Below are 24,617 nucleotides of genomic sequence, written 5' to 3'. Positions count from 1 at the left end.
TGGATGAGTTTAATACTCTGTGGTTCTGATGAGTGGGTACTATTTGGAAGGCATCTCTATTATGTATTTGTTAGGCTACGTACATTAGTCTTTTTCAGAAGTTGTAGTGGCAAAAGCATTGTGAACTCGATACAATTTTCTTGTACATTTGAGCTGGTACACATTTTTGTTGCAAAATATTTCAGGTGTTTCTTTTGAAATTAAATCAGTTATTTCATTGACTGAAATGTTCATTTAGATTGTCATTGCCGATTCCTGAACAAATCAGTCAGCAGGATTGCAGTTAACGGGTAAGATAGAGTATAATTATTTTGCATGTAAGTTAGTTAGATATTTTCCTTCTTGTCATGTCACGTGCTCTTTCCTGTAAGGATGTTTTGCTCAATAGTGTGTTTCACGCCTTTTGGTTTATGATTTTGTTTTTAACTTAATTCAAGACCTGCTGTTTTTTTTTTCTAGTAGTTTTAATTTTTGTTAAATTTTAAGACCGAGTTCTTATTGTTCAAATATTTAAATTCCAAAATTATGCATTTTATTTGACTTCCTATTATTTTATATTTATTCTTTTTCTCTGGTTTCTAAACAAATTTAATGCTATCAGCCAGCAGATAAATTTCCTAATCTATTTTCGAAAGATTCCCTTTTTGGAAGGTACTAACCCTACAGACTGTTATAATTATCGTGCTTTTGCTTGCCAACTTATTTCATAACATTGCATTGCAGGTTTCCGTACTTCTTACCATGCCTTTTTATATCGCTCTTTTCAGCTGTAGTACTATCAACCTGCCCTTGGCTTCCAGTGAGTTTCAATGCTCAATTTAACATTTCTTTCTTTTTTTTTATTGCAAAAGAAAAAACATATTTTGCCAGAGGAAATATAAAATATTCCAATCATGCATATTCTATACCTCAATTGAACACGCAATCTCTTCATGCCCGTACTTGTTGGTAGTTTTAGAGGCTAGCTTAGCAATATGTGGGATTACAAAATTGGCGGTCATTTATTCTGGATAAGTTGATAATCCTTTGGCCTCTTGAAGAGGCAGCAATCTCTATTAGATTTCCAGAAAAATAAATATGTAAAAGCTGTACAATATCTTCCTTAATTCCACTGTAATTAGTAGTTTTCATTTGTAAAAGTTACCAAGAGTATCATTGAATCTTGCTTCATAAATGGAGGGGCAAGACCTCCAATAAATATGCATAAAATTCAAATCATATCTCCTCTTTATGGTATTAGAGCTCTAGGAACAAAATAATCCTAAGCATATTTCTATGTTTTTTTTTATTATGACTCTTGATTACTATGACTAAAAACTATGCTAGAAAATTTAAAGATTGAATAGAAATGTCCTACGAGGCTCTAGTGTGATAGCTTGCCAACCATCAATATTGCATATCATCCTTTGCAATATTAGCATGCAAAATATATTGAAGTTGATAGACATTTTATAAAGAAGATGCTTAATAATGTTATAATTTGTATCACTGGCAAACAACTATGGACATACTAAAGTATTGTCAGAGTCGGTCTTTCAAAAATTTATCCAACAAGCTTGAAATGGATAACATCTATTCATTTGCTCCAGATGGAGTGTGGAATTTCCGTTGACAAAACCGCCCCTAGACTCAGGTGTTGGACTCCGAAACTTGCTTTTTGCTGCCTTCTCATAGATCTGAAGGTCTTTACTGCCATGTCACCAATCTGTGGGGGCTAACTGGCTATACGAGCAAACCTTATGGGTTGTCCGTCTATTGCAATGATTTTGTAGTTGATTCTATTTAATTTTTTGTAATATTTGATTTTGTATATTTCCTTTTAGAAGCTTTCTTAGGATTGTTTAAATTATAGGCACATGTTGGAATAATACCAAGTCAGCAATGCTCCAATTCTTGTCCGTTTGTTTAACTAAAACATGAAGGAAACTCTTTGCTTTAATCTTACTTGAGCGTATTTTTAGATGGACAGTAGTCATAAGAAAAGGCATTTTGCATGAATAAGTCGAGGGATATCGGTCTTTTAGTCGAGGGATATCGTTTTGAGCTATTACTTGATTTTTCAACATACTTTGTTGCTTTTGATGTTCATCTTTTTTAAAGAGCTAAAGTTAAACCAAACTCGATAATATTTTAGTTAATTAGTTGGATTAAGAAGATTGCCATAGGCATTCTAGGTGCGTATAAAATCAGATTTTATGCAAGGAAATTTCACAGAATAAAGATGTGCAACTGTTTTTTATTAACAAAATAATACACGTTTAACGAATGTTGAAAATTTAACACTCGTAAGCCTACACTATGTATCATGAAGCAATAAATTTTCAAAAAATAGAAAGTGAAGCCAAAATCTCAACTCTTAATGATTTTTATAATATATTAGTAACAGACTTTCTAAGGACGTGATAATTTCTTTAGTATATTATAAATAAAAATATGCATAGAACACCTGATATCTATGTTTTTTTTATCTAAAATACATCAATCATAAAGTATAATATGGTATGTAAGTTATGAACAAAATATCTTGGGGTGATGGGGACATCAGATTTCGACACGTGTACCATCGCCGGAGACGCCGATCGACGGCCATGATTCAGAGTTTTTATTTTTGATGTTTTTTTTTATGTCATTTATATTTCATGTTTTTACTTTTGTAACCCTATGAGGGAATTAGTGCTTGTTGTAGCCCAAGGGCAATGTTGTCTTTATGTTTTTATTTCCGGATAGCCTATATAAAGGATTTGTCATTGTATTTCATGGATTATTGATTAAATGAAAATTTTCTACTATGTGTTCTCTTTGTGAGTTCAAGAAGATCTCTTGGTGAGTTCTTCACATGAGATCTCTTTATGAGTTCTCTTAGTATTTACATCCTTAGATCTTCTCCTCATCCACAAATAACACCATCTATACCAACGAGTTAGAAGAAGCCGGCTCCCTCCACGTTTGTCGTCTCCTTGGGATCCCCCACCCGTCAGCCACCCTAGCCCCACCGTCCGGCCTCCTTGCCGCCGGCTCCTCCCCTCCTCCATCCTCTCACCACCACTCTCTCTCGGAACCTCTTTTGAAATTTGAGCTCCAAGTTCAAATTCTTTCCAAAATTAAGAAGTTCCATTTTAGGAAAGTTTTCAAATTTTGAATTCAATTTCACATCAAATGAAATTGGATTCATGAGAAAAGATTTTCCTAGTCATCATCCTAATTTGGAATTCCCTCCTCTTAATTCTCCTCCTCCTTGATGCCGCCGGCCCCCCTCATTGGGCTCCTTCATTAATTGCATAATTAATCCCCCTCCCTATTTTGAAATTCAAACTCTAATTTCAAAAGAAATCCCTCCAATTTCACTTAAAACTGAAAGTTATTTCAGTTTTCACAAACCCTAGCTTCCCCTATTGATGCCGCCGGCCCCCCTTGGTTCTCCCTATTGATTGAGTCATAACTCCTCTCCTTAATTGGGTTTTCAAAATTTAAATCCCAAAATTCTCCCTCCTAAATCCCTAAAAACTGAAATCAATTTCAGTTTTCCAAAGCTTGATCCCTCCTCTCTCCCTAGCTCTATCGCCGGCCTCCCCCTCCTCTCTACAACCTGCCGACCTCTCCATCTTCCCTATTGGAGAGCTCCTTGTGGCGACCACCCATCTTCATCTCCATGTCTCATGGCGGATCCCGAGCTAGAATGGGGGCTTGTGTTCGATGCCCAAGGTAATCTCGACGTCCTACAATCGCCGTTCTTTGACGCGGGATTTGAATCCGACGAAGACACCATGACACCGTGGGAGATTACTTGGATCGGATCCTCCCGATCCTCATCCAAGTCATTGATAGACAACGTCCGGACTACGAGTGGACCATCGACGACCCATTTTCCACGCCACCTCCACATCCTACGCCTTCCTCTCATTCACTACGGATCTCCGGCACCGTCGCCCTCGGAGTGGTTTCATCTCTTGTGTGGTTCTTCTTCTCCCGACAACCCTAGAAGTAGACGGATGAGCGTAGCCTCAAGGTGAGACAATCGCTTTGTTAACCGTCAGATTCTAGTTGGCTTTTCATTTGCTTTACTATTTATTGCTGTCGAAATTTTATAGATCTTGCTAATTTAGCGGTAATAACTTGCCTAGACTTGGTTAAAATTCTAAGATCTCTTTTAAATTTTCATTTAAGAAAAGCATCAAGATTGAACTTTCATTATTTTAACAACTTTTATTAAATTTTCTGAGATTCAATTCCTGGTATCACATCATGGGGTGTCTCCTATCATTTCTTGGCATGACTTTGCCGTGTTGGAGTTTCCTGACCACATTAGAGCTTGCTTTAGATGTTCTATTTATTTTTGTATAAATACTTAATAGACATGATTTTAAGCATTTTTACACGAGTTTGGGGATTTCTTTGCCAAACTGGAATACAGTAGTCTTTCTCAAGTCTTCATGTATCAAAGTTTATGCTAAGTTTAATTAAATTATTTGCCCATCTCCTTTTTTTTTTAAAGGAAACGTTACACAAGCATCATCAAAGCAAACCTGCAACTATGATAGCTGAAGGTCTTGAGGGTTCTTTTCATGGAACTGAAGTAAAAATAGATTTGGAAGGACTTGAAGAAAGTGATGGAGACTCAAATGAAAACCTATTTATGAACTGGCCATTAATGTCATCAGTTATTGTGTATTGTGTCTTCTCTCTTCATGACATGGCGTACACTGAGGTAATGTTTTTCATTCTTGTTATTACGTATTAATCCTTACCAGCAGTCTTTATTTGTTTATTTGGTGTTGCTTCAGGTCTCTGCCATAACCTTATTGTATTTTACTTTTTGTGCTATTAAAAGTTGTCGGTTAATATGATGTTTCCCTGAAATTTGAAGAAAATGAAATTTAACTGTGGATACTTAATTGAAACCATTCTTGGTGATAAAAACTTTATTTATTTATTTATTTTCATAGTGAAAATGGCCCTATATAAATAGAGGGATGTGTATGGTAAGATCCATCATTACTGAAGTTGCTATTAATTCGAAGGCTTCAGTATACTATCAGAAAGCTTCAGATGCTCATATGGCTCAAAGTCACTTTTTTTTTTCTTGATGCATGTTGAAATAGTTATAATAATTTAGTTTATTGATATTGAATAATGCATCTTCAGTTCTTTAAGATAAGTATTTCTACAAGGTTCGGTTTTTTGACCTTTTTATGGTTTGGTATTTTACACTGAGCTTGTAGAGTTTTTTTTTTCCAGATATTTCCTTTATGGGCTGAGAGTGGCAGGGCATATGGAGGACTTGGTTTATCTTCTCAAGATGTTGGCGAGGTGCTTGCAATATCTGGTAAGCAGGTTGTGATGCTTTTCAAGTTCCATATTCAATACCTCAATGTCCCTTCTGCATACTAATTAAACATTCGAGTCACTAAAGGAAATAATTGTTGGAAAGTAACATTGACTCGTTGCATTTTTTTGTTTCTTTTCCCAACTTGACTTTGAGCATTAAACATTTGGGAGGGGCAATTTTTATTACTCTATATCATAAATGTCAATGGTGCAAAATAGCGTGCCTTGGTACGTGGTGTGATAGGGCGCACCCTTGGTGCAATTTGCTTGGCGCAATTCGTGTGCTCACTATTTACACCTTACAACAATAATAGCGTATGGCACAAAATCGACATAGCACATACTATTTTTTATTTTAAATTTATAATTATATTTACTTTTGTATTTATTAATCTTATTATTTATTTATTAACTTAATTGTTCCTCCATGACATGTAAATATTCTTTAATTTCTGAAAAAGAGAGCATAAATTATTTATGAAATATCTTTTAAGCTTCATCGAATAAGTTGATGCTACATTTGTATTATTTGTTGTTCATCTTTTGATTCACACATTTAAAAGGAAGGCAAAAATATTTGAATAAATGCTTGCTTATAAGTATTCGAAAGAATGTCAGATATAGTTGAAACCACAAAAAATAATACATGGAAATATGCAATATTGGCAAAAGAAGGTGATAGTAATTGTATGACATGTATTTTTTGTGGCAAATGAAGAGGATTATGAATTAAGAGCTAATGTTGATGAAGAAAATGATGCTTTTTTTTAATATTTGATGATGATGACCACCACTAGGAAGACTACTTTAATTTTTGACAAAACAAATAGACTTGAAAAAAATGGTTATAATGTTTTGAATTTTGAATGATTGAGATGTTGATTACTTGAACTGAAACATCACTTTGAATGTTTCTATTTTCATGATTATTTATCTTTCTATTTAGTAGTATTTCATATTAATATATACTTTTATTTTATAATTATTTAACATTATGCATCATATTTAAAATAGTGTGCCTATCATGCGCAATGGTTCCAGGGAAACTTTGCGTGGTGGCACATCATTTGCTACTGACAAATATGCTCTATATCATATGGAGTCAATAAACTTTGCCTATTATTGCCAAAGGTGGTGGAAGAATGTGAGCTTCTCATAAACAGGAAGTTGTATAAGTACTTTATGAGGACACTTAGAAATGCATGCAAATTTGAGATATTCTATGACTTTTAACTTTAACTTTTTTTTTTTTCAAATTTATCTAGGGTAGTTGATTTACTCTAGAATCTCGGCTTGTGACTTTTCATGCATTGACATTGTTGACCACGATATATATGCTAAAATAAAATCCCAACGATTGTCAAAAGGATGATTAACAGACACGATGATGCATGGAAAGAGCATCAAAATGCCTTGATTATGGTCAAAATCATCCTAACTTCATATGTTTACAAAGAAGATCACACCGATGCATTTAGGACATTAAATTTACCCAAGGAGAACTGATCGTACGAAACTCAAGTAAAGATAGTTGAAAACGACGGTTGGCAGGTTTGACAATGTGCAAAAGTGCCCAAACAGCTTTTGATTGTGAAATAGACTACACTGTTGCATCCAAGATGTCGAAATTAACAAAACAAGATCCCTCGTTCGATTCTAGTGAACATGAGCGAAAACGATAGACTATGGGTGCAATGTTGCTCGAGGTTGTTTAAATGGCGTTCGTTCGCGAAATAGATTTCTCCATTGTGTTCAAAATGTCGAAATCACTAGTATAGACACTCATTGCCTGGGTCGCCGCACGAGTCCAATTTCAAAATTTGCCCAAGTGCGAGGTGACAACACACATTTCAAGGTGCATGCAAACAAGAAACTATACGAGAGGTCAATTTACATTTAAAAATGACTTTGCTTAGTATTTATATTATTTAAAAATAAAATAAAATACTAAATCCTATCCCTTATCGGTCATATCCTATCCTGGTGAAATCACTACATTGTCCCGTCCCTGCCACCCGTTAACCAAAAAAAAAGTAATAGTAAAAAAACAAATCCTAAGACTAATACAATCCTTATAAAATGATATCCTAGAACTGCTTAATATCATCTCATGCCTTTCAACTCTCAGCCATCCAATCGAATCTCTTTCATTCTCCACTCACCCGTGGCTCCCTCGCTCCTAAAGGCCGAGCACAGCTTGCAACCCACATTGCCCTTTGTGTGTTGGAACTGCCAAATCCCCTCTCGATCCAACCTAGCAACTGACCTATTGCTGGCGCATCCCACAGCCTTATGCTCCAACTAACCTTCCTCCTCACCCCACAAAAACTCTGATCGGTCTCAAGCTCACATGGGTTGTTCCCAGTTGCACCAACCCCACCTGCCCTTATTCGCCGAACACCACCTGTTATGCCTCCTTCCCCCTACACCTGTTGCATATCCGCATGCAAGCCTCATCTTGAACTCCCCAACTCTCATCTAACCACCACCAATTAGCCTCCTACTCCCCCTCTCACTTCACCCGACCAACCTTCTTAACCACCTTCAACACCCCAAACAATTGTCTCAGTCCAGCTACCTACCCGTTGCTCCCATAGCCCAACCTCTCCTAGGCTGATAGCCGCCTGCTTAGCCAACACGACCAACCAGTCAACCCTTACCTCCAGCCACCTCACGTGCACTCCACTACCTGCAAGCCCCCTTACGCATCCACTTACAATGGCCTTGCAACATCTCCTTCATATAGTTGCACACTTGCCACTTATGGCGCCCTCAGGATCTAATAGAAAGATTAAATTCTTAAACATAAATTTTTCTCAACCATCAAGCAGAATAAACTAGTGCTAATTATAAAATTCAAACAATAATAATAGTCTAAACATTATTTGATTTCATGTCTCAAAATATATGAAATCTATACATAAAAAAAAAAAAACACTGGATTACAAAAATACCTCAAAATTCTTATCCTAATGATCCTGCCTTTATCTACTCTACTCGGCTGGGCCCTTTCCTTTCCCTTAAATGTTAAACATTAGTAGAGTGAGTATTTCAACTCATTAAGCGCACCCATTTCTATTGCAAAATTCAATATCCATAATTACATTTCATAAATTTGAGATTTCATTAGTAAATTCAAAGAATATAAAGTAAATATAAGTTTCTCATAAAGATATCAGAACTTGTTTTTCATAGATATACATTTTCTTACAGATTCATAGGGTCATCAGAGTGCATGTATTTCTATAATAGAACAGAGTGGTACCTTTACTCATTCACTTTCTCCACAGATATTTCAGATTTTTGCTTGCACACAAATAATTTAAAGCAGTTGGTTTTAGAATCTTTCTTTTCAATTAAATTCATACTATTTATAAGAATATTCATTTTAGGAACATAATATGAGTTCATATGTAGAATGATATGCATGTTCCGATGTTTTCATATAACTCCACTTCCAATTATGCCTCCCACAGTCTATCTTCACTAAGTGAAGGAGACCCTCATACTCTCCCTATAACTCCACTTCCATTTATGTGTCCTTTAAAACTCCCACATTTACATAAAGCAAATGGGGCTAGAATAACAAACAGAACAAAGCACATCATGATAGAATGCTGGGTCCATAGAATAGAGTTTATAGTGCAATTTATTAGTCTCCCACATCAGAACATCCGCCATATGATCATAAATGCACATGCAAAACTTTACAAAGTCATTTGCACAAGATGCTGATATAGTCATGAATGCGAGTACACCATACAGTAGGGGTGTCAATATTTGACACAACAAGAAAACCCGACTCGAACCCGACCCAAAGATTCCATGTTAGGGTCAACCTGGACTTGAAAAGGGTCGGGTTTGGGTTCAACAATTCGACCCGTTTAAAAAATCGGGTCGGGTTAACTCATTGACCCGAAAGTGACTCGAAAATCCATTATTGACACGGAAACCTAAGATTGACTCGTTTTCAACCCGAAAAGTGGAGTCCCTTTTTTTAACCTGAAAACTTTTCATGATTTCGGGTCATTCGGGTTGTGTCGGGTTGACCCGGACCCGAAGCGGGTCGGGTTCGGGTCCGAAAAACTGACCCGTTTGCAAAAACGGGATGGGTTGACCTGAATAGTGCCTGGTCAATTTCGGGTTCGACCTGAACCCGTCCCAAACCCAAAATTGACACCACGACCATGTAGAGGATGATACACACTTAGATTTTCAAGCTTTCACTATTTAATATAATATTCATAATTAAGCTTTAAAACATCATTTTGAGGCCTGAGGAATTTAACTGATCTCAAGGTTACCCGTTCTTAAAAAAGGAATATTCAGAAATTAGCATAAATAAAATAAATTGGTGAAAACTTCATTTTTTACAGTCAAATTGTCCAAAATAAAGTATTGTACAATATACTAAAAATTAAATGGTGAAATATCATTTATAACCATTAAAATACATTTTTATTATCTTTTCACAGAAATGTTGGAATTAAAATCAGAAATAGGGTATTGAGAGTCTACCTCGAGCACACCGATTTTCCTAGCTAGCTCTGTTGACCTAAAACTGCCGCCCATTCAACGGCTTAGACTAAAACTACCCATGGCACTCAACCGCTCATTCCACCTCAGCAAATCATTCAAAATTCAAAATTTAAACCCTAAATTATTGCTATTATACAATAGGTTCATAACCTATGTGAACGCTTGAACGACTAGCCTTAATCGAAAGTTCTCTCTTGTTATCAGGAGGGGTAATTAACTATAGGGGCTTGCGCCTATAGGAAACCAGAACTCAGATAAAAAAGTCCTCACAAAATGAGGGCGAAATCTCTGGGTAGTGTCTTATCTAAAACCCAATCTGCCTTCTGAAAATTTCCCCGGAACCTAATCTCGTTAAAACTCTCTGTTGTCATCGTCTCACAAACACTTAACAGAAAAATAAACCGATGGCGTGGAGAGGCCGGGATCAATACAAAAATGGAATTTTTCGGAGCCCACAAGCTCGATGAACAAATTCCGAGCTATGGCCTCACCCACCCTCCTTTCTCTCCCTCTCCTCTTCTTCGATTATTGGTGGAAAATTGGGGGGTGGGTGGGTGATATGAAATTGATTTAGATATTTTTATATATAAAACACCATTTTGGGTCGAGCATCGGGGTGCTCAATTCCCTAATGCTATTGCGCTCATCCAAAATATTTCAGATGCTTCCAGATTCCTCAAACCTTAGAGCTGAGCACTGCATTGCTTCGGTAAATCCTCCCGAATAGAGGGGACAGTGTCGTGGCGCCGCCTCTCCTAGCACTGTTGTTCTCTAAGGAGCTTTTGGCTACTTATGATTTTCTCTTTATCATTTCAATTTTCTACTTATTTAGGGTTAATTAAACCCTAGAGCTTATAATGGATAATCAATTCTTGATTAAACGAAGATTCATTCTAAGTTAAATTAATTACTTGAGTCCCGAAACAATAGGTGCCCCATCCATCTCCCCTATAGTCGTTGAAACAAACTCCCCATACACGCATATCTACAGTTTCAAACTATTGCCAACTACCACTATATGTTGGCATCAAGCCATTACCATTTGTGTAAACCCCAACTCCTACCCAAATTGAGTTCAATAACCTCAAGCCTGCAAACCCTCTGTGTTACTAGAATCCTTCGAGCTATAGGCCAACCAACTGGCCACATCTCTCCCCATTTGAGCCTCTCTCTGTCATTCTACTTCTTTCTTCCTCCCTCTCTCTACACCATTCTCCCTCTAAAAGACAAAAAATCTTTGTTTCCCTTTTTTCCTTTCTGTCTCTTACTCTTTCTAAATAGAAAAGAGCATCCCCCTCTCTCTATTCCCTCAGCTCTCTCTCTCTCTCTTGATCTCTCTATCTATATATTTATGTTATATATATTATATACTTAAAAAATGAAATAACAAAAAAGAGAAAAAAAGAAAATAAAAGAAAAGAGAAGAAAGGAAGAAGAAGAACAATAACATCAAGCCTTTAACCCATTATGTGGGGTCAGATATATGAGCCCCTTTTCTCCATTGTGTCATGTTAAGAGTTAAATTCTCATTTAAATCTAATAAAGAAAGGTTATTTCTAATATTTCCTAACCAAGTCTTTTTTAGGTTTACCTCTACCTTTCTTAACATAAGTCAAATCTAATACTTCTACTTTCCTAACAAGGTTATCAGAAGGCCGCCGTTTTATGTCACCAAACCATCTAAGGAGATTCTATCTAATCTTATCTTCCACTGGAGCTATTGCAACCTTTTCACGTATATGCTAATTTTGTATTCTGTCTCAAAGAGTATATCCTCTCATCCACATGAGCATCCTCATCTCTGCAATGTTATGCTTATCTTTTAATGTCCAACAATCTGCATCATAAAGCATTGCAAGTCTAACCATCTTATAGAATTTTCTCTTAAGTTTGAGGGGGACTTTTCCATCACACAACAAGCCTGATGCATTCCTTCAATTCAACCATCCAACTTGAATTCTACTAATAATATCCTATCTATTTCACCATCACTCTGAATAATAGACCCAAGATATAAAAAACATGCACTTTTATTAATGACTTGATTACCTAAAGACAATCCCTCAACTAGATCTAATTACTAAAATTATACTCCTTATATTCAATTTTAGATCTACTCAAACGAAAGCCTTTAGATTTTAAGGTTGACCTCCATAATTCAAGTTTACCTTCAACTCTCTCTCTATTCTTATCAACAAGAAGAATATCATCAGTAAAAAGCATACACCAGGGTACAATCTCTTGCAATTGTCTAGTGAGAACATCCATGATCAAAGCAAAAGATATGGGCTTAAGGTTGATCCTTGATGTAATCCAACTGAAATAGAAAAATACTTGGTCAAACAACCTTGTGTTTGAATATTAATAACAGATCATGCATACATATCCTTAATGACTTTAATATAAGCATTATTAAGCCCTTTCTTTTCTAGAACTCTCCATAGCACTTCTCTTGCAATTTTATCATATGCTTTCTTTAAATAAATAAATATCATATATAGATCCTCCTTATTCTTTATGTACTTTTCCATCCAACCTCTCAATCAATGTATAGTTTCCATAGTAGACCTATCAGGCATGAATCCAAGTTGATTTTGAGAAACATTAGTATCACGCCACAACCTATGCTCCATAACTCTCTCCCATAGTTTAAAAGTATGACATATTAACTTAATTCCTCTATAATTCACACAATTTTGTACATCACCTTTATTCTTGAGAATAGAAATCAACACACTCATTCTCTACTCATTTGACATCTTTTAAATATTCAAAATAATATTAAAAAGTTTAGTAAGTTAAGAAATTCCTTCATCTCCTAAGTATTTTCACACCTATATTGGAATATCATTAGGTCCAACAGCCTTTCTATACATCATTTTCTGTAAAGCATCTCTAACTTCGATTTTACTAATACGCCGATAAAAATAAAAATCTTTATTTTCATTTAGGGTGCTATGGTCACTAAAGCCAAATAACATTTTTATAATTTTCAAGAAGCTCATAACTATCTCAAAAACTTTGCAGTGACACCAAAAAGCGTGCTGTCATTTAAAAAAAAAATTATTCCAATTTAAATCATGCGAATAAATTATCCAATTACTTAAAATGTTTGCCAATAGATTGAAAAAGAATATGTATGCACTATACAAGTGCATCAAAAATTATGCAAGTGCATAATACAAACACATCGAAGAGCATGCATGTAAATAATCACATATGCTCTAAAAAATATGCTTAATGCTCAAACAAGAAGGATTGAGAAGGTTGCATGAGGTTAAAAGTGGTACTCAAACTTTTTTTTTTTCCAATTGATTACTCACATGTGCTCCGACTGCCACATAAATTCCTAATTCTATGGTTCGAGAAGGTTGTGCAAGCTATATATAAATTTAAAATTCAAATCTAATCCTCCTCCTTTAAAGGACTGGAGTCAATATGATTTAAATTAATAAGTGAATGTAGGATTACAATATCCACCTAGTTAATTTAATTTTATGCTCACATTAGGTCTTTAAAGCCTCTTTAAATTAAATTCATTATAAAAATACAAAATCTTAGATTCAATGTTCGTACAATAAATTTGCCAAATCAATAATTAACCCTTTGTTAGCGGATAAATAGAGTTGACAAGGTTCACGTAAAAGAAAGTTTGAATTATGTAAATTTCTAATGATGCTTGTCTTGAAAGTGAATGTCAATTAAAGGGGATCTTATCATCAAAATGCAATATAAATTTAGATTGAGCCTGATGATCCTTTGCTAGCAAGTAAGCATATGCTGACAAGATTCAAATAATAAAAAAAACCCTGAACTATTTACATCCTCTATGATGATAGTGTTGAAAGTAAATCTCAATTGGAGGGGACAATTATTAAAATTATTAAATTCAATGCATATCAAGATTTAAATGTTTTAAAATGAAATTTAATCATCTAATAACTTGCAAAATTATCCACCCTTCACAATCTCTTAAGTCTTAACAACGTCAAGGGCAAGGGCGATGAACTCAATAATATTTTCAACTCACAAAGAGTGAATGTCTTGTTGAGAATATTACTAATATTCATTCTTAAATAATTTTCTGCCAATAAGGACGTGACGCATTCCCTTGAACTGGTGGGTTGGCTCTAACGGCTTCACAAAATTGTTGGTTTGACCCAACTGCTCCGTAAGGTAAATGGTTATGTGCGGTCCTTTAAGTAGTGGTTTGGCTTAACGACTCTATATAGTAAATAGTTATGATCGATGCCCTTTGATTGGATGGTTTGACCCAACAATTTTACTATGTCACGATCAGGGCCCATATGCTCTCTAATGGTTATCACCCTTACGTCATGAATTATATGGTAAACTTGATATGACACAAATCTCTCGATTAGCTAAGGTTGACTTGAATTTGTCCTTTAGACAAATATTTTTTTTGAATTGGGTTGGCTCTAACGGCTTCACAAAATTGTTGGTTTGACCCAACTGCTCTGTAAGGTAAATGGTTATGTGCGGTCCTTTAAGTAGTGGTTTGGCTTAACGACTCTATATAGTAAATAGTTATGATCGATGCCCTCTGATTGGATGGTTTGACCCAACAATTTTACTATGTCACGATCAGGGCCCATATGCTCTCTAATGGTTATCACCCTTACGTCATGAATTATATGGTAAACTTGATATGACACAAATCTCTCGATTAGCTAAGGTTGACTTGAATTTGTCCTTTAGACAAATATTTTTTTGAATAAGGTACTCTTATACGAAATAACTCATGGCTACCAATAAGGATGATGACTACTCGGGATGATGACCTCCTTAGGATCATGACTACTCGGGATGACGAAATTGTGAGATCATTGGGTTCATCATCATTCCCCTTGTCATTTGGCTTTAAGTACAAGGGTTTAAATTTCTAATTTTAAATATTTAAATATACTGCTACTTTACACTGGTTACTAAGTGCCCATCTATTTGCTAGCCTTAATCGAAAGTGCTCTTCCATCATCGGGAGGGATAATTAATAGCTGCTTGCCTTATTGGATACCTGAGCACATGTTAAAGCTCTTGCTAAATAAAGCTTATATCTCTAAATAGTGTCTTATTTCTAACCTATTGGTCTTTCAAAAAATTTTCTTGGAACTTAACCCAGTAAAACTTTCCCTGGATCTACGCGGAGAGGTTGGGTTACCCAATAATAAAAATTTTAGAGCTCACAGGCATGTCACAATGATAAAAGAAATTCTACACAAATGATATATGAAGAAATTATCAGTTCTCTGTGTTTTCTATTTATTGTAAATTTAATGACTACAAAATCAAATTTTATGGCTTACAGATGGTACACAATATTAACTGTTGACTTAATAAAAAAGAAAAAAAATTGAATATATGCAAAGCAACTCACCTACCTCCAAGCCAGCCCCACCGCGAGCAGTTGGTCGCCAAACGACACAGTTCTTCACTCCCATAACTTCCATTCAACGATTCACTTGATAAAAGGAAGGAAACAAAGAGATAAAAAAAAATTGCTCCTTCGACTTCGTCGTTTTTGTTTGACTCATTGCTTCGCAGGAGGAGTCTAGGGTTCGCCTTTCATCTTCCCTTTTCGTCATTGTTGTTCGGCTTTGGTTCGCAGGAGGCGCAAAGACTACACGCGCCGCTCCTTCGGCTCCTTCGTTGCTGTTCGGCTTTGTTACTTCACTCGAGGCTGAGAGATTGTTCGAGTTGCTTCTTCATCTCCCTCGTCGCTGTTAGTCTTCGTTGCTTCGCAGGAGTATAGAGATTGCACGGTCGCTCCTTCGTCTCTTCGTTGCTGTCCGACTTTGTTATTTCGCAGGAAGTTGATGCAATCAAAAATTTGGGAGAGGGACCCAAATTTTTGATCACAAAAATATTACCTTTCTAAGAACAACCCTCGGTGGGGAGGGGATGCCGACAGGTTGCCAAAATTGCCTAAAAAATCTAAAGAGCATTTCAACTTGAACACTGATTTGATTAAAATGTTAAAGTTAATTTTTCAATATTAATTAACTAATTTAGTTAATTATTATTTAATAAAAATTAATTGATTAGAATTAATCCATATAATTGATTAATGTAATCATCAAATGCATGGGAGTTGATAAACTACAAACACACATTCTCCTCCAGTTCCTCTAATCTAAATGTTTCCTTTTTTTAAGGACCTTTGCAATCATCATTTGAATTAGGCTCATTTGAATTGCTACTATGAGCCTACTATAAAAATTTTCTATAAGACAAAGGGGTGAGAATGTTCTCCCATTTATTTTTATCCTACTCATTGTTCTCACAAATACCATTCAACATTAGTGAGAACTTGTTGGATATCATTTCAGTCCAAAGATTATTTTTGAGATGATTCAAATGTCTCTTAATGAGATTGTCTTGAATGTCTCTAAATGAGACCTCTCCTTAAAAAATTCTAACACAATTAACATTGAGTAGAAGACTTTGAATTGTTGTGACATTTCAAATGCTATTTCCCTTTGAAACATTTGAGGTTCCAAAACATCACTTCTCTTCCTCTAGCTAATGAGGTAGCAAAAATTGCAACAAAAATATATCAAAAATTAATTGGTTAATTTAAAAATTCGAGAGCATTTGAAATCAGAAAATTTTAAAATATGTGAGCATTTTAAATGAAAATTTTAAATATGAGAATTTTAAATTTTGAGAGTTTTAAAATCCGAGAGCTGTTATTTAAAAAATTTGAGACTTTTGGTTAATTAAATCAATTAATCAAAATTAATTTTTTTTTTAAAATAAAAAATATAATAAATAAAATGGAGAGGGGAAAAAATGTTTTTTCCACTATTTGACATATATAACCCAACCATGTACAAACAACAAACTCTCAAACAAGACTCTCCAAGCAACAAACTCAAACTCTCCAAACAATAAACTTCCAAACCCCTCAAACTACAATTCCACAACTCTCAACACATTTTCCAATACTCAAAACTCTATAAATTCCTATACAATATTCCCCACAACACAAACTGAGACTCCCAACACTCAATAGTGGCTCATAAAACTATTTGTGTGCTCCCTGAATCGCTGCAAGTACCACTTACCTGCAAACAAGCAAACAAGAATCAGTGCATCATAAATAAATTAAATAAATGTTGAAAAATAATAAATATAGTTACTACAGGTAGAACAAAGTATTGGAAGCGTGTAAAAAGCAACACAACAATGCTAAAGTAAAGTAGCGAACTACTGCAATAAAAAAAACTTCAAGCACAAAACAACGAACACTACTAAAAAAACTAAGGTAGAAAGCATCCGCTGTCAAGTATCAAAGCCACATTGGCCTAGTGTCAAATAACTATTGTCCACTCAAATAATCAAAATTCAACATCTTTGAGTAACATTGTTTATAAGAAGTTGGTTGTAACATCGGCCGACAACTTTCAAAGGAAAGCAGTAAGCTTGACATTAGGGAAAAGTTTTAGGTAAAATTGATCTAACCCCTAACCCTCAATTAAAACACTGACAACAAACTCTCAAACACTGACAAAATATTTAGGTAATAATATAACCATAGACCCCTCACATGGGCATCCTAGTCTCTAGGGCTAGATTGTAAGATCCATCACTCGGGCCACTTAGCTTATTGGGTTAGGTCGTAAGACCCATCATTAGACAACTTCTAAGGAAGCAATAGGACCTACCCAACTAAAATTTTTGGGCTACCTTTGGTAGTGGTCGTAAGTCCCACCAATTAGACAATTTTCTAATGAAAGCCATAAGTCCCTAACCAAATCTAATCATACAGACAGCTCTTGTTGAAAATTCAAGGTAAAAGCCTCAATAGAGAATTTCATCTTTAAATAATGCTTTTAAATATAGTAATTATGATACTAATCTAATGTTAAAAGCATGTGGAATTTCTATCATAAGATTCTATACAAAACATACAAGTTAGTGGGCATCCTAGTCTATAGGATTAAGTTGTAAGACCTGATATCGGACAACTTCTAAGTTAAGTCGTAAGACCCACATTTTAGGAAAATTGCTAAATAAATTGCAATGACCCTAAAACCTAAACAATCAAATTTAAACGTATGTGCATCTTAGTCTAAAAGATTAAGTTGTAAGACCCTCTTTTTAGGCAACTTCATAAGGGAAATCATAAGACCTACCCAAACAATTAAAACTCTCAGGCTGCTTTGCTGTAGAGTTAGGTTGTAAGACTCATTTTTGGGCAACTCATAAATAGACCAGTAAGCCCCATTCCAAATCAAATCCCCGGGCTACTTTTTACAAAAGCCATAAGTCCCAACCTAAATCTAAGTACCTGGACTACTTCCTAAAGAAGCCATAAGACCTGCTCCGATCCAAACTCCAGGGTTACTTCTAAATGAAGTCATAAATCCCAAACTAAATCAATTTTTTTGGGTATTCTAATAGATGAAAACCCCAAAACCCAAATAAAACTAAAACTAAAATTCATATCTAACCACTTTAGTTTACTCAGGATCCCTGAGAGGAGGTAACCTATGGTTGCTAATCAGATTCCCTGGACACTACGATTAATGATTGTTAGTGTTGGTAGACTAAAATCTATACTATACCCGGGACGACGAAACCATATGATCTTGATCAGGTTTACCTCCATTTTTCCCACAATTGAGACTAAATTATGTAAAAAAATTTCATCCTTAATTGAGAGTTCTCACTTACGTGTTAAGAGGGGTAATCAACTATGAGTGCTTGCGCTCATGGGAAGTAAGGATCCCAGATCTAATTAAATCCTGACACTACCCTCAGGGGAAATATTGTTAATTGCAATCTGATTTAAGGGAAATGGAATCCTACAACTACGAAGTGGGATTCATGCATTCGTACCATTTTTCTTGAGCCAACATTAACATCATGATATTAATTTTTGGTTTTGTAGGCTAGGGTGTTAGTATTGATTCCTATAAATAAGACAAAGATGAATCGATGAATTTATGCTTCGTATTAATATTTCTCTAGTCTTGATTGCAAACAAAAAATAATTTCGTCAGTGCTATGATTTGCAGTTACATATTATGCATTTACAAAATTTCTAGTTATGATTGAAATTTTCTTTTGCTATAATTCTGCTATTTGTTTGCTTTTAATAGATTTTGATCACATTTGAGAGTATTCGAACTATGTTTCAAACTTTCAATTATACTCTTAAAAAATTCTGAGTCTGATTGGTTTGACTAACACATTTAATTATGAATAGCGAACAGAATGGAATTGTTTCCTGTGACTTAATATGGATTCATAGGAAAGTTCTCTCCTCTTTTAACCTCACCGATGGATTAAATAAAATGTCAACTGACGTTCCATAGATGCAAGGTCAAATTCAACTTCATTTTTTAATGCTCGAAGCAGAGAGATGTCCTAGTTCATTAACTTGCATTATATACTTGTTCCTAATAAATTTCTTTATGTTTTCTAACATAGATATGGGTGTTTACGGATTCAGGTTTTAGTCTTCTTGCATTCCAATTATTTGCTTATCCTCCAATGGAGAAACTCGTTGGGCATGTAAACTTATGCCGTGTTGCAGCGGTATGAAATTATTTTAATCATTCATTCCTAAATTTATTGTTTGACTTACCTGTGAAGCTTCATGATTATAACTGCAGTTGTTAGCTCTACCGTTAATTGCAGCCTATCCCTTCATAGCAAAGCTATCAGGGCTTGAACTTACAATCATAGTGAACTGTGCTTCCTTGGTGAAGAATGTTCTCAGCGTAAGTAGAATTATAGTAAAAATGTTTTTCAACTATAATCACGTGAGATATTGCCACAATATTTATCCGATTTAAGAAAACTTTTCGTCTGATGTAAAAAAAAAGTTCTTTACTTTTTATTTGTTGCAATTTGCAATATATGCGTCTTTTTTGAATAAAGTGGACTGTATTCATGTACTTAACCATGCCAGGCAATGAATTTTAATTTTATGTGTATCTATGATCCATGTTTATTAAGGTTCGATGGGTCAAAAATGAATACTACTGCAATGCTACAAGCAAAATTCTAGCTATTGTATAAAAGAAACTGAAAAATATCAACGCAAAACTGTGTGAAATAGAAGTGATGATGATATGAAAACTCATGGTTTTAAAAACCGGACCGGGCTGGCCGGTTCAACCGTGAACCGGCCAGTTGTCCGATCCGGTCAAGTTCAATAACCGGCTTCACAGAGAACCGGCATGAACCGGACTGAACCGGCAAACCGGTCCGGGTTCAAAAGAACCGGCCGGTTTTAATTTTTTTTTTATTTTCAATAAAATATAAATAAGCTAGTCCATGCCGTTGCCAGGTCCCAAGTCCTGGATGAGAAAAGTGGAGGGTTGCGCTAGGTAGTCGACAGCCAGCGTAAAACTTGTCGAACAATAATGACATGAATCCTTTAAGAAATTGTGTTAATGCTAGGGCGTCCCCTGGAAGCGACGCGCTGTATGGCCTGAATACAGTGACAAGTGTGCAAGGGCCGCTGCACCGGCGCCCGGGTGCAGTGTTAAATAGGCAAGGGTTCCCACATCAAGGACGAATGTGGGCAAAGAAGCTAGTCCATGAAACTAAAATTAGGATAGGAACTTGGAATATAGGTTCTCTTACAGGAAAATTAATGGAATTAATAGATATTATGATTCATAGGAAGTTAAATATTTTGTGCATTCAGGAAACTAAATGGGTTGGAGAGAAGGCTAAGGAAATTGATAGTTATAGCATGTAAATGTTTTTTTTTTTTTGAGTTAGTTGCGCTTCTTGCACATTAGAGCCTTTGACTTATCCTGCAACAATGTTTATTTTTGTAATATACTAAACCAAAATGTAAACATCATCGATTCTTCTGATTTTTCCTTCCATTTTAATTTATTGTTGGCATTAAAATCTTTTATTTTTTGTTCAGTCTGAACTTGTAAATAAGTCCTAAACATAACCCCCATACAGCCACAATAAAACGCAAAGTTATCACTGCATGTCCTTAAAAAATGATCTGGTTTGTTTCTCATGCTAAACAAATGTGTCTATTGTAAGTTTCTTCCCTTCATGTTATATGTTTAGCTTACTGATAAATGCTTGATTGATACAAATTTGAATATTATACTCGTTTCATATGCAAATCATTTGCAGTGATGTTATTTCATTGTTTTATTTAATGTTTTCCTAGTTTGTTCTTGTTGTAATATACCTATGATGGTTGGTTTTGGTTTGCTTCTTAAACTACAAGCTAGTCCAATTCAACTCTCATCATATTACCTTATTAAGCACTTTCGATTCCCCATTTTTCCCAAACATCTATTTTGGAAAATGTACTTGCTTTCACCTTATGCACATGTTGTAGTTTGTTCGGTGGTTTTCTATCCAACCTTTGTCAATGTTATTAAAGTTGTTTGGAGCCTTTTTGACGACGACTATCTAATGCTAAAGGCATAGGTGCTCTCTTGAGCAAAGTGAGGGTCTAAAAAAATTACTTATTTTAATTATGACATGCTTTTGAATATAATATGATAATCATCACAATAAAATTTTTAAAAGTAATATAATAAAAGCATATTTTCAAGTTTTGTGCCATTATGTGTACCAAAATGCAATCATACTAAATACTTGGTCTAAAACCAAGTGCCCATAAGAGAAGAAAATTTTAAGCTGGTAACTTCCTTAACACAAGTTTAATCTATGATTTTTGCTTATTATATTTTCATCCCATTCTCTACAGTTGCCATTTTTTAAAAATTATTTAAAATTTGTATCATAGAAGTGAGTATTGAACACCTTAAATCCTAGCAATGGCATCTAGGCGACACTTTCGTAATGGCATCCAATTAGTAGTGCTTGAGGCACTGGAGCCTTGCCTTGTCCAAAAGCCTAGGAGAGCACATGGCTCACCTTTGATAACACTGAATTCTCTTTTGAGACTTGCTATTGTTTCATTATGTACTTGTTATTGCTAAGTTGGTTGTTACATTTCTTTGGATTGTGGCGATTGCCTAAGTGCGATTCATTTGTTTCCTTTGTTGATGTTGTAGCCTATGCATGTCACGTAATTGGGATTGCAGATTTTTTTTTTTTAGCTTTTACCATAAACATGGAAACTTGGTAACACTAATTTAGTTTGTGCAAGAACATGGCTTTCTTGCTTTGTTAGGCAAAGACTTGCGGCCATTTTACTATTGTTTGAGTTGCAAGTCTTAAATATTGGATCAATGTCATAGGGGGTTGACGTGGAGATTAGGAATTGTTATTTTTGGTGGAATTCTAGATTATTGGAATTGTACTTGCAGCTTTTGGTCTGGGGATTCTAAGAAATTATCAATTGTGGGTCTATTTGAGCTATAAATGTGATGAACCATGTAATTCATAATTCAATGTTTCAATAAAATTTAGTTTTTTTTTTCAAACTTATGCATGCTAGTTGGATGTAAGTTCTTTTAGTGCAGTGAAAGTTTCGATGACATCTTCCAATAAAGCTTACTCCTTTATAGTATGAATCCTAAGCACAGTGTTTATCTTCAGTGATTTCTTTTTGCTCATCTCTTTTCTATTTTAGTTATTGGCTTGCGTGTTATTGAGATTTGATCACATTTGATACAATCTGATTTTTCTTTTTATAGTATGAATCGTAAGCACCGTGGAGTTTGGGACTATTTGAGATCAAGCATTTAGATGTCAGGAGTATTTTAAATGAAGTGTTAAGAAGTAGAGTTTATTTAAAATACTTGAATATGCTTGGTTGATTTTAAGTGAAATTCAGGAGATCACTTTCTTGTGTTTGTTTAAAATTAAAATAAATCTAAAATTCAAAATGAAAATTAAATTAACCTGAGGCTTGACAACGAGGCAGTTTCAGCAAGGATGAAGGTGTTGTGAGGTCCATGGGGATGGTCCCATGGTGTCGGTGAGCATTGTGAGGATTGTCAACTAAGATGGAGGTTACTTGATCTGAAATGGTTGGTAGTGGGTTTTGAGTGATGGTGATCAGCGGTCATAGTAAGTGAGCATGTCATGAGGTCTCATGTTGTGTAGAGCGAGTCTCGAGGTCAGTGTCATGAGTGGAAAGTGGTAATTACAACAAGTGAGTTAGTAGGTCACACATAATAGCATCATGTTCCAAATTAACCTGATTTAGGCAAATTTATAATACACTAAAAATAAACTTATGGGGATTTCAAATCCCTTAATAAATTATTTTGTATTTATTTTTCTTCTAACAAAATACTTGAAATTTTAAAACCCCGACATGTGGTTTACTCTACACTCCTTATACATTGAAGCTAACAACCCCTTCATTTGAGCTCTCATTTTCTTGTGAATTTCAATTCTTGACAATTATTAAGTTAGCATTCAATGAATGTTTTGTTTGTTTTTATGATTTTGCATCAAAAGTTATTTAGCCTTATGTAAATTGTTTGAAGCCTTCAATTGATATAGGAAGGTGTACAAAGAGGAGGGGAAAGTAAGGATGTTTATGGGTGTGAAGCAGTGGCGGTGGATTATTGTGTATGGTGGGAAACCATTTGAAATGGAATCAAAACCAAAGGCTAGAGGCGGTTTTGATGGATGGAATGCCTTTGGAGGGTTAAGGTAATGTGTGGAGAAATGATCTAAGGTTTATGGAGTGGTGGATGGGGTTGGGAGTCTTGGGGAGGTTGTTATCTGCAATTAGGTCTAGAATGAGAATGGGTGGCCGAGAGCATCTTGTTGGAATCCAATCCTTTTTCAAGTCTTGGCCTTTTCAAGGGTGTTAAGGAGTGTATATGAATGTAAGAGATATGATAATAATGTGGTAAGGGATGCTTAAGGGATGTTGAGATGAAGAATAATAAACTAAATGATAACTCCTTTCTCTCACCAAAAGATAATATGAGACAGACCAACAAGCCTAGAAATAAGTGGAAACTTAAGATTCCTTTTATTCGATAATAAGCCATTATTTAAGGATTACACAATAATCCTAAGCAATTCAAAATTCAAACTAAGAGAGAGAGAGATGACTATGAGTGGAGGATAAGGAGAGGGAAGGTGGTTGAAGCCACTCGAAGCAACCTTCACATGTCAAGCTATCTTCAAATTTCAAATGGAGGGGTTTGCATGGCCAGCCCTTGGAGGTGGAATAAATAAAATTGAACTCCTAAACTATAGCAAAATGAATTTTCAGTTTGAAATTCTAAATGTAATATTTAATATTAAAAATTAAAAATTGGAAAGTCAAAATATAAATTCAAGTTAAAATCGTTTTTTTCCCTGTTTTGCTTGCTTGTACGCTTTATGGCTTTGCTTCTCTTTGTGCTTTGGGCTTTGGCTTGGGACATTATGGAAGATCTTTGTCTTTTGTAAACCATCATGATGTTCTCCATAAAAAAGAGTTTAGATTTTGCTTAAACTAAGAATTGGATTGTAAATGTTGATCTTTCTATGTGCTTTTGTGCATCTTAATCGTAGCTTTGCATGACCGCATTAGTAAATAAAAGACCCTAAGAAGTCTTGCGTCATTGAGGACCATAAATTTATTGGCATGCTTGATTGATTAATCTTTTTATTCCTTTTCTTCCCTTTGAACTAATAAGACTTCTTGAATACTTTTAAAACTTTAATCAAATTGTTACTAGTTGATTAGAGCAATAAAATTTTTATCATCTAATCTTTTTCTCCTATTTGAGTACTCATAATCAGGTTTCAATCATCACTGGATTGTTCATTCTGCAAAATAATGCTGTGGTAAGTTTTTATTCTTCTTAATGTGGCTA

The 24,617-nt window shown here is 35.0% G+C and overlaps 1 protein-coding gene across 3 annotated transcripts in view; it reads left to right on the top strand.

The window, feature by feature from the left end:
- Positions 1-24,617, top strand: part of LOC110091902 (protein ZINC INDUCED FACILITATOR-LIKE 1) — a 60,216-nt gene that overhangs the window by 19,908 nt on the left and 15,691 nt on the right. For all 3 annotated transcript variants that reach the window (XM_020816199.2, XM_028698730.1, XM_020816205.2), the window contains 7 exons: positions 602-651; positions 724-799; positions 4,493-4,705; positions 5,236-5,323; positions 19,343-19,428; positions 19,506-19,613; positions 24,544-24,588. In XM_020816199.2, coding sequence (XP_020671858.1) covers positions 602-651; positions 724-799; positions 4,493-4,705; positions 5,236-5,323; positions 19,343-19,428; positions 19,506-19,613; positions 24,544-24,588 — 666 coding nt within the window. The remainder of the gene's footprint in view (positions 1-601; positions 652-723; positions 800-4,492; positions 4,706-5,235; positions 5,324-19,342; positions 19,429-19,505; positions 19,614-24,543; positions 24,589-24,617) is intronic.

The sequence above is a fragment of the Dendrobium catenatum genome, unplaced genomic scaffold (genome assembly GCF_001605985.2).
Source record: "Dendrobium catenatum unplaced genomic scaffold, ASM160598v2 fragScaff_scaffold_1126, whole genome shotgun sequence".
Classification (NCBI taxonomy): domain Eukaryota; kingdom Viridiplantae; phylum Streptophyta; class Magnoliopsida; order Asparagales; family Orchidaceae; genus Dendrobium; species Dendrobium catenatum.
The sequence above is the reverse complement of the archived record's forward strand: the minus strand, read 5'-3'. Positions and strand labels throughout refer to the sequence as shown.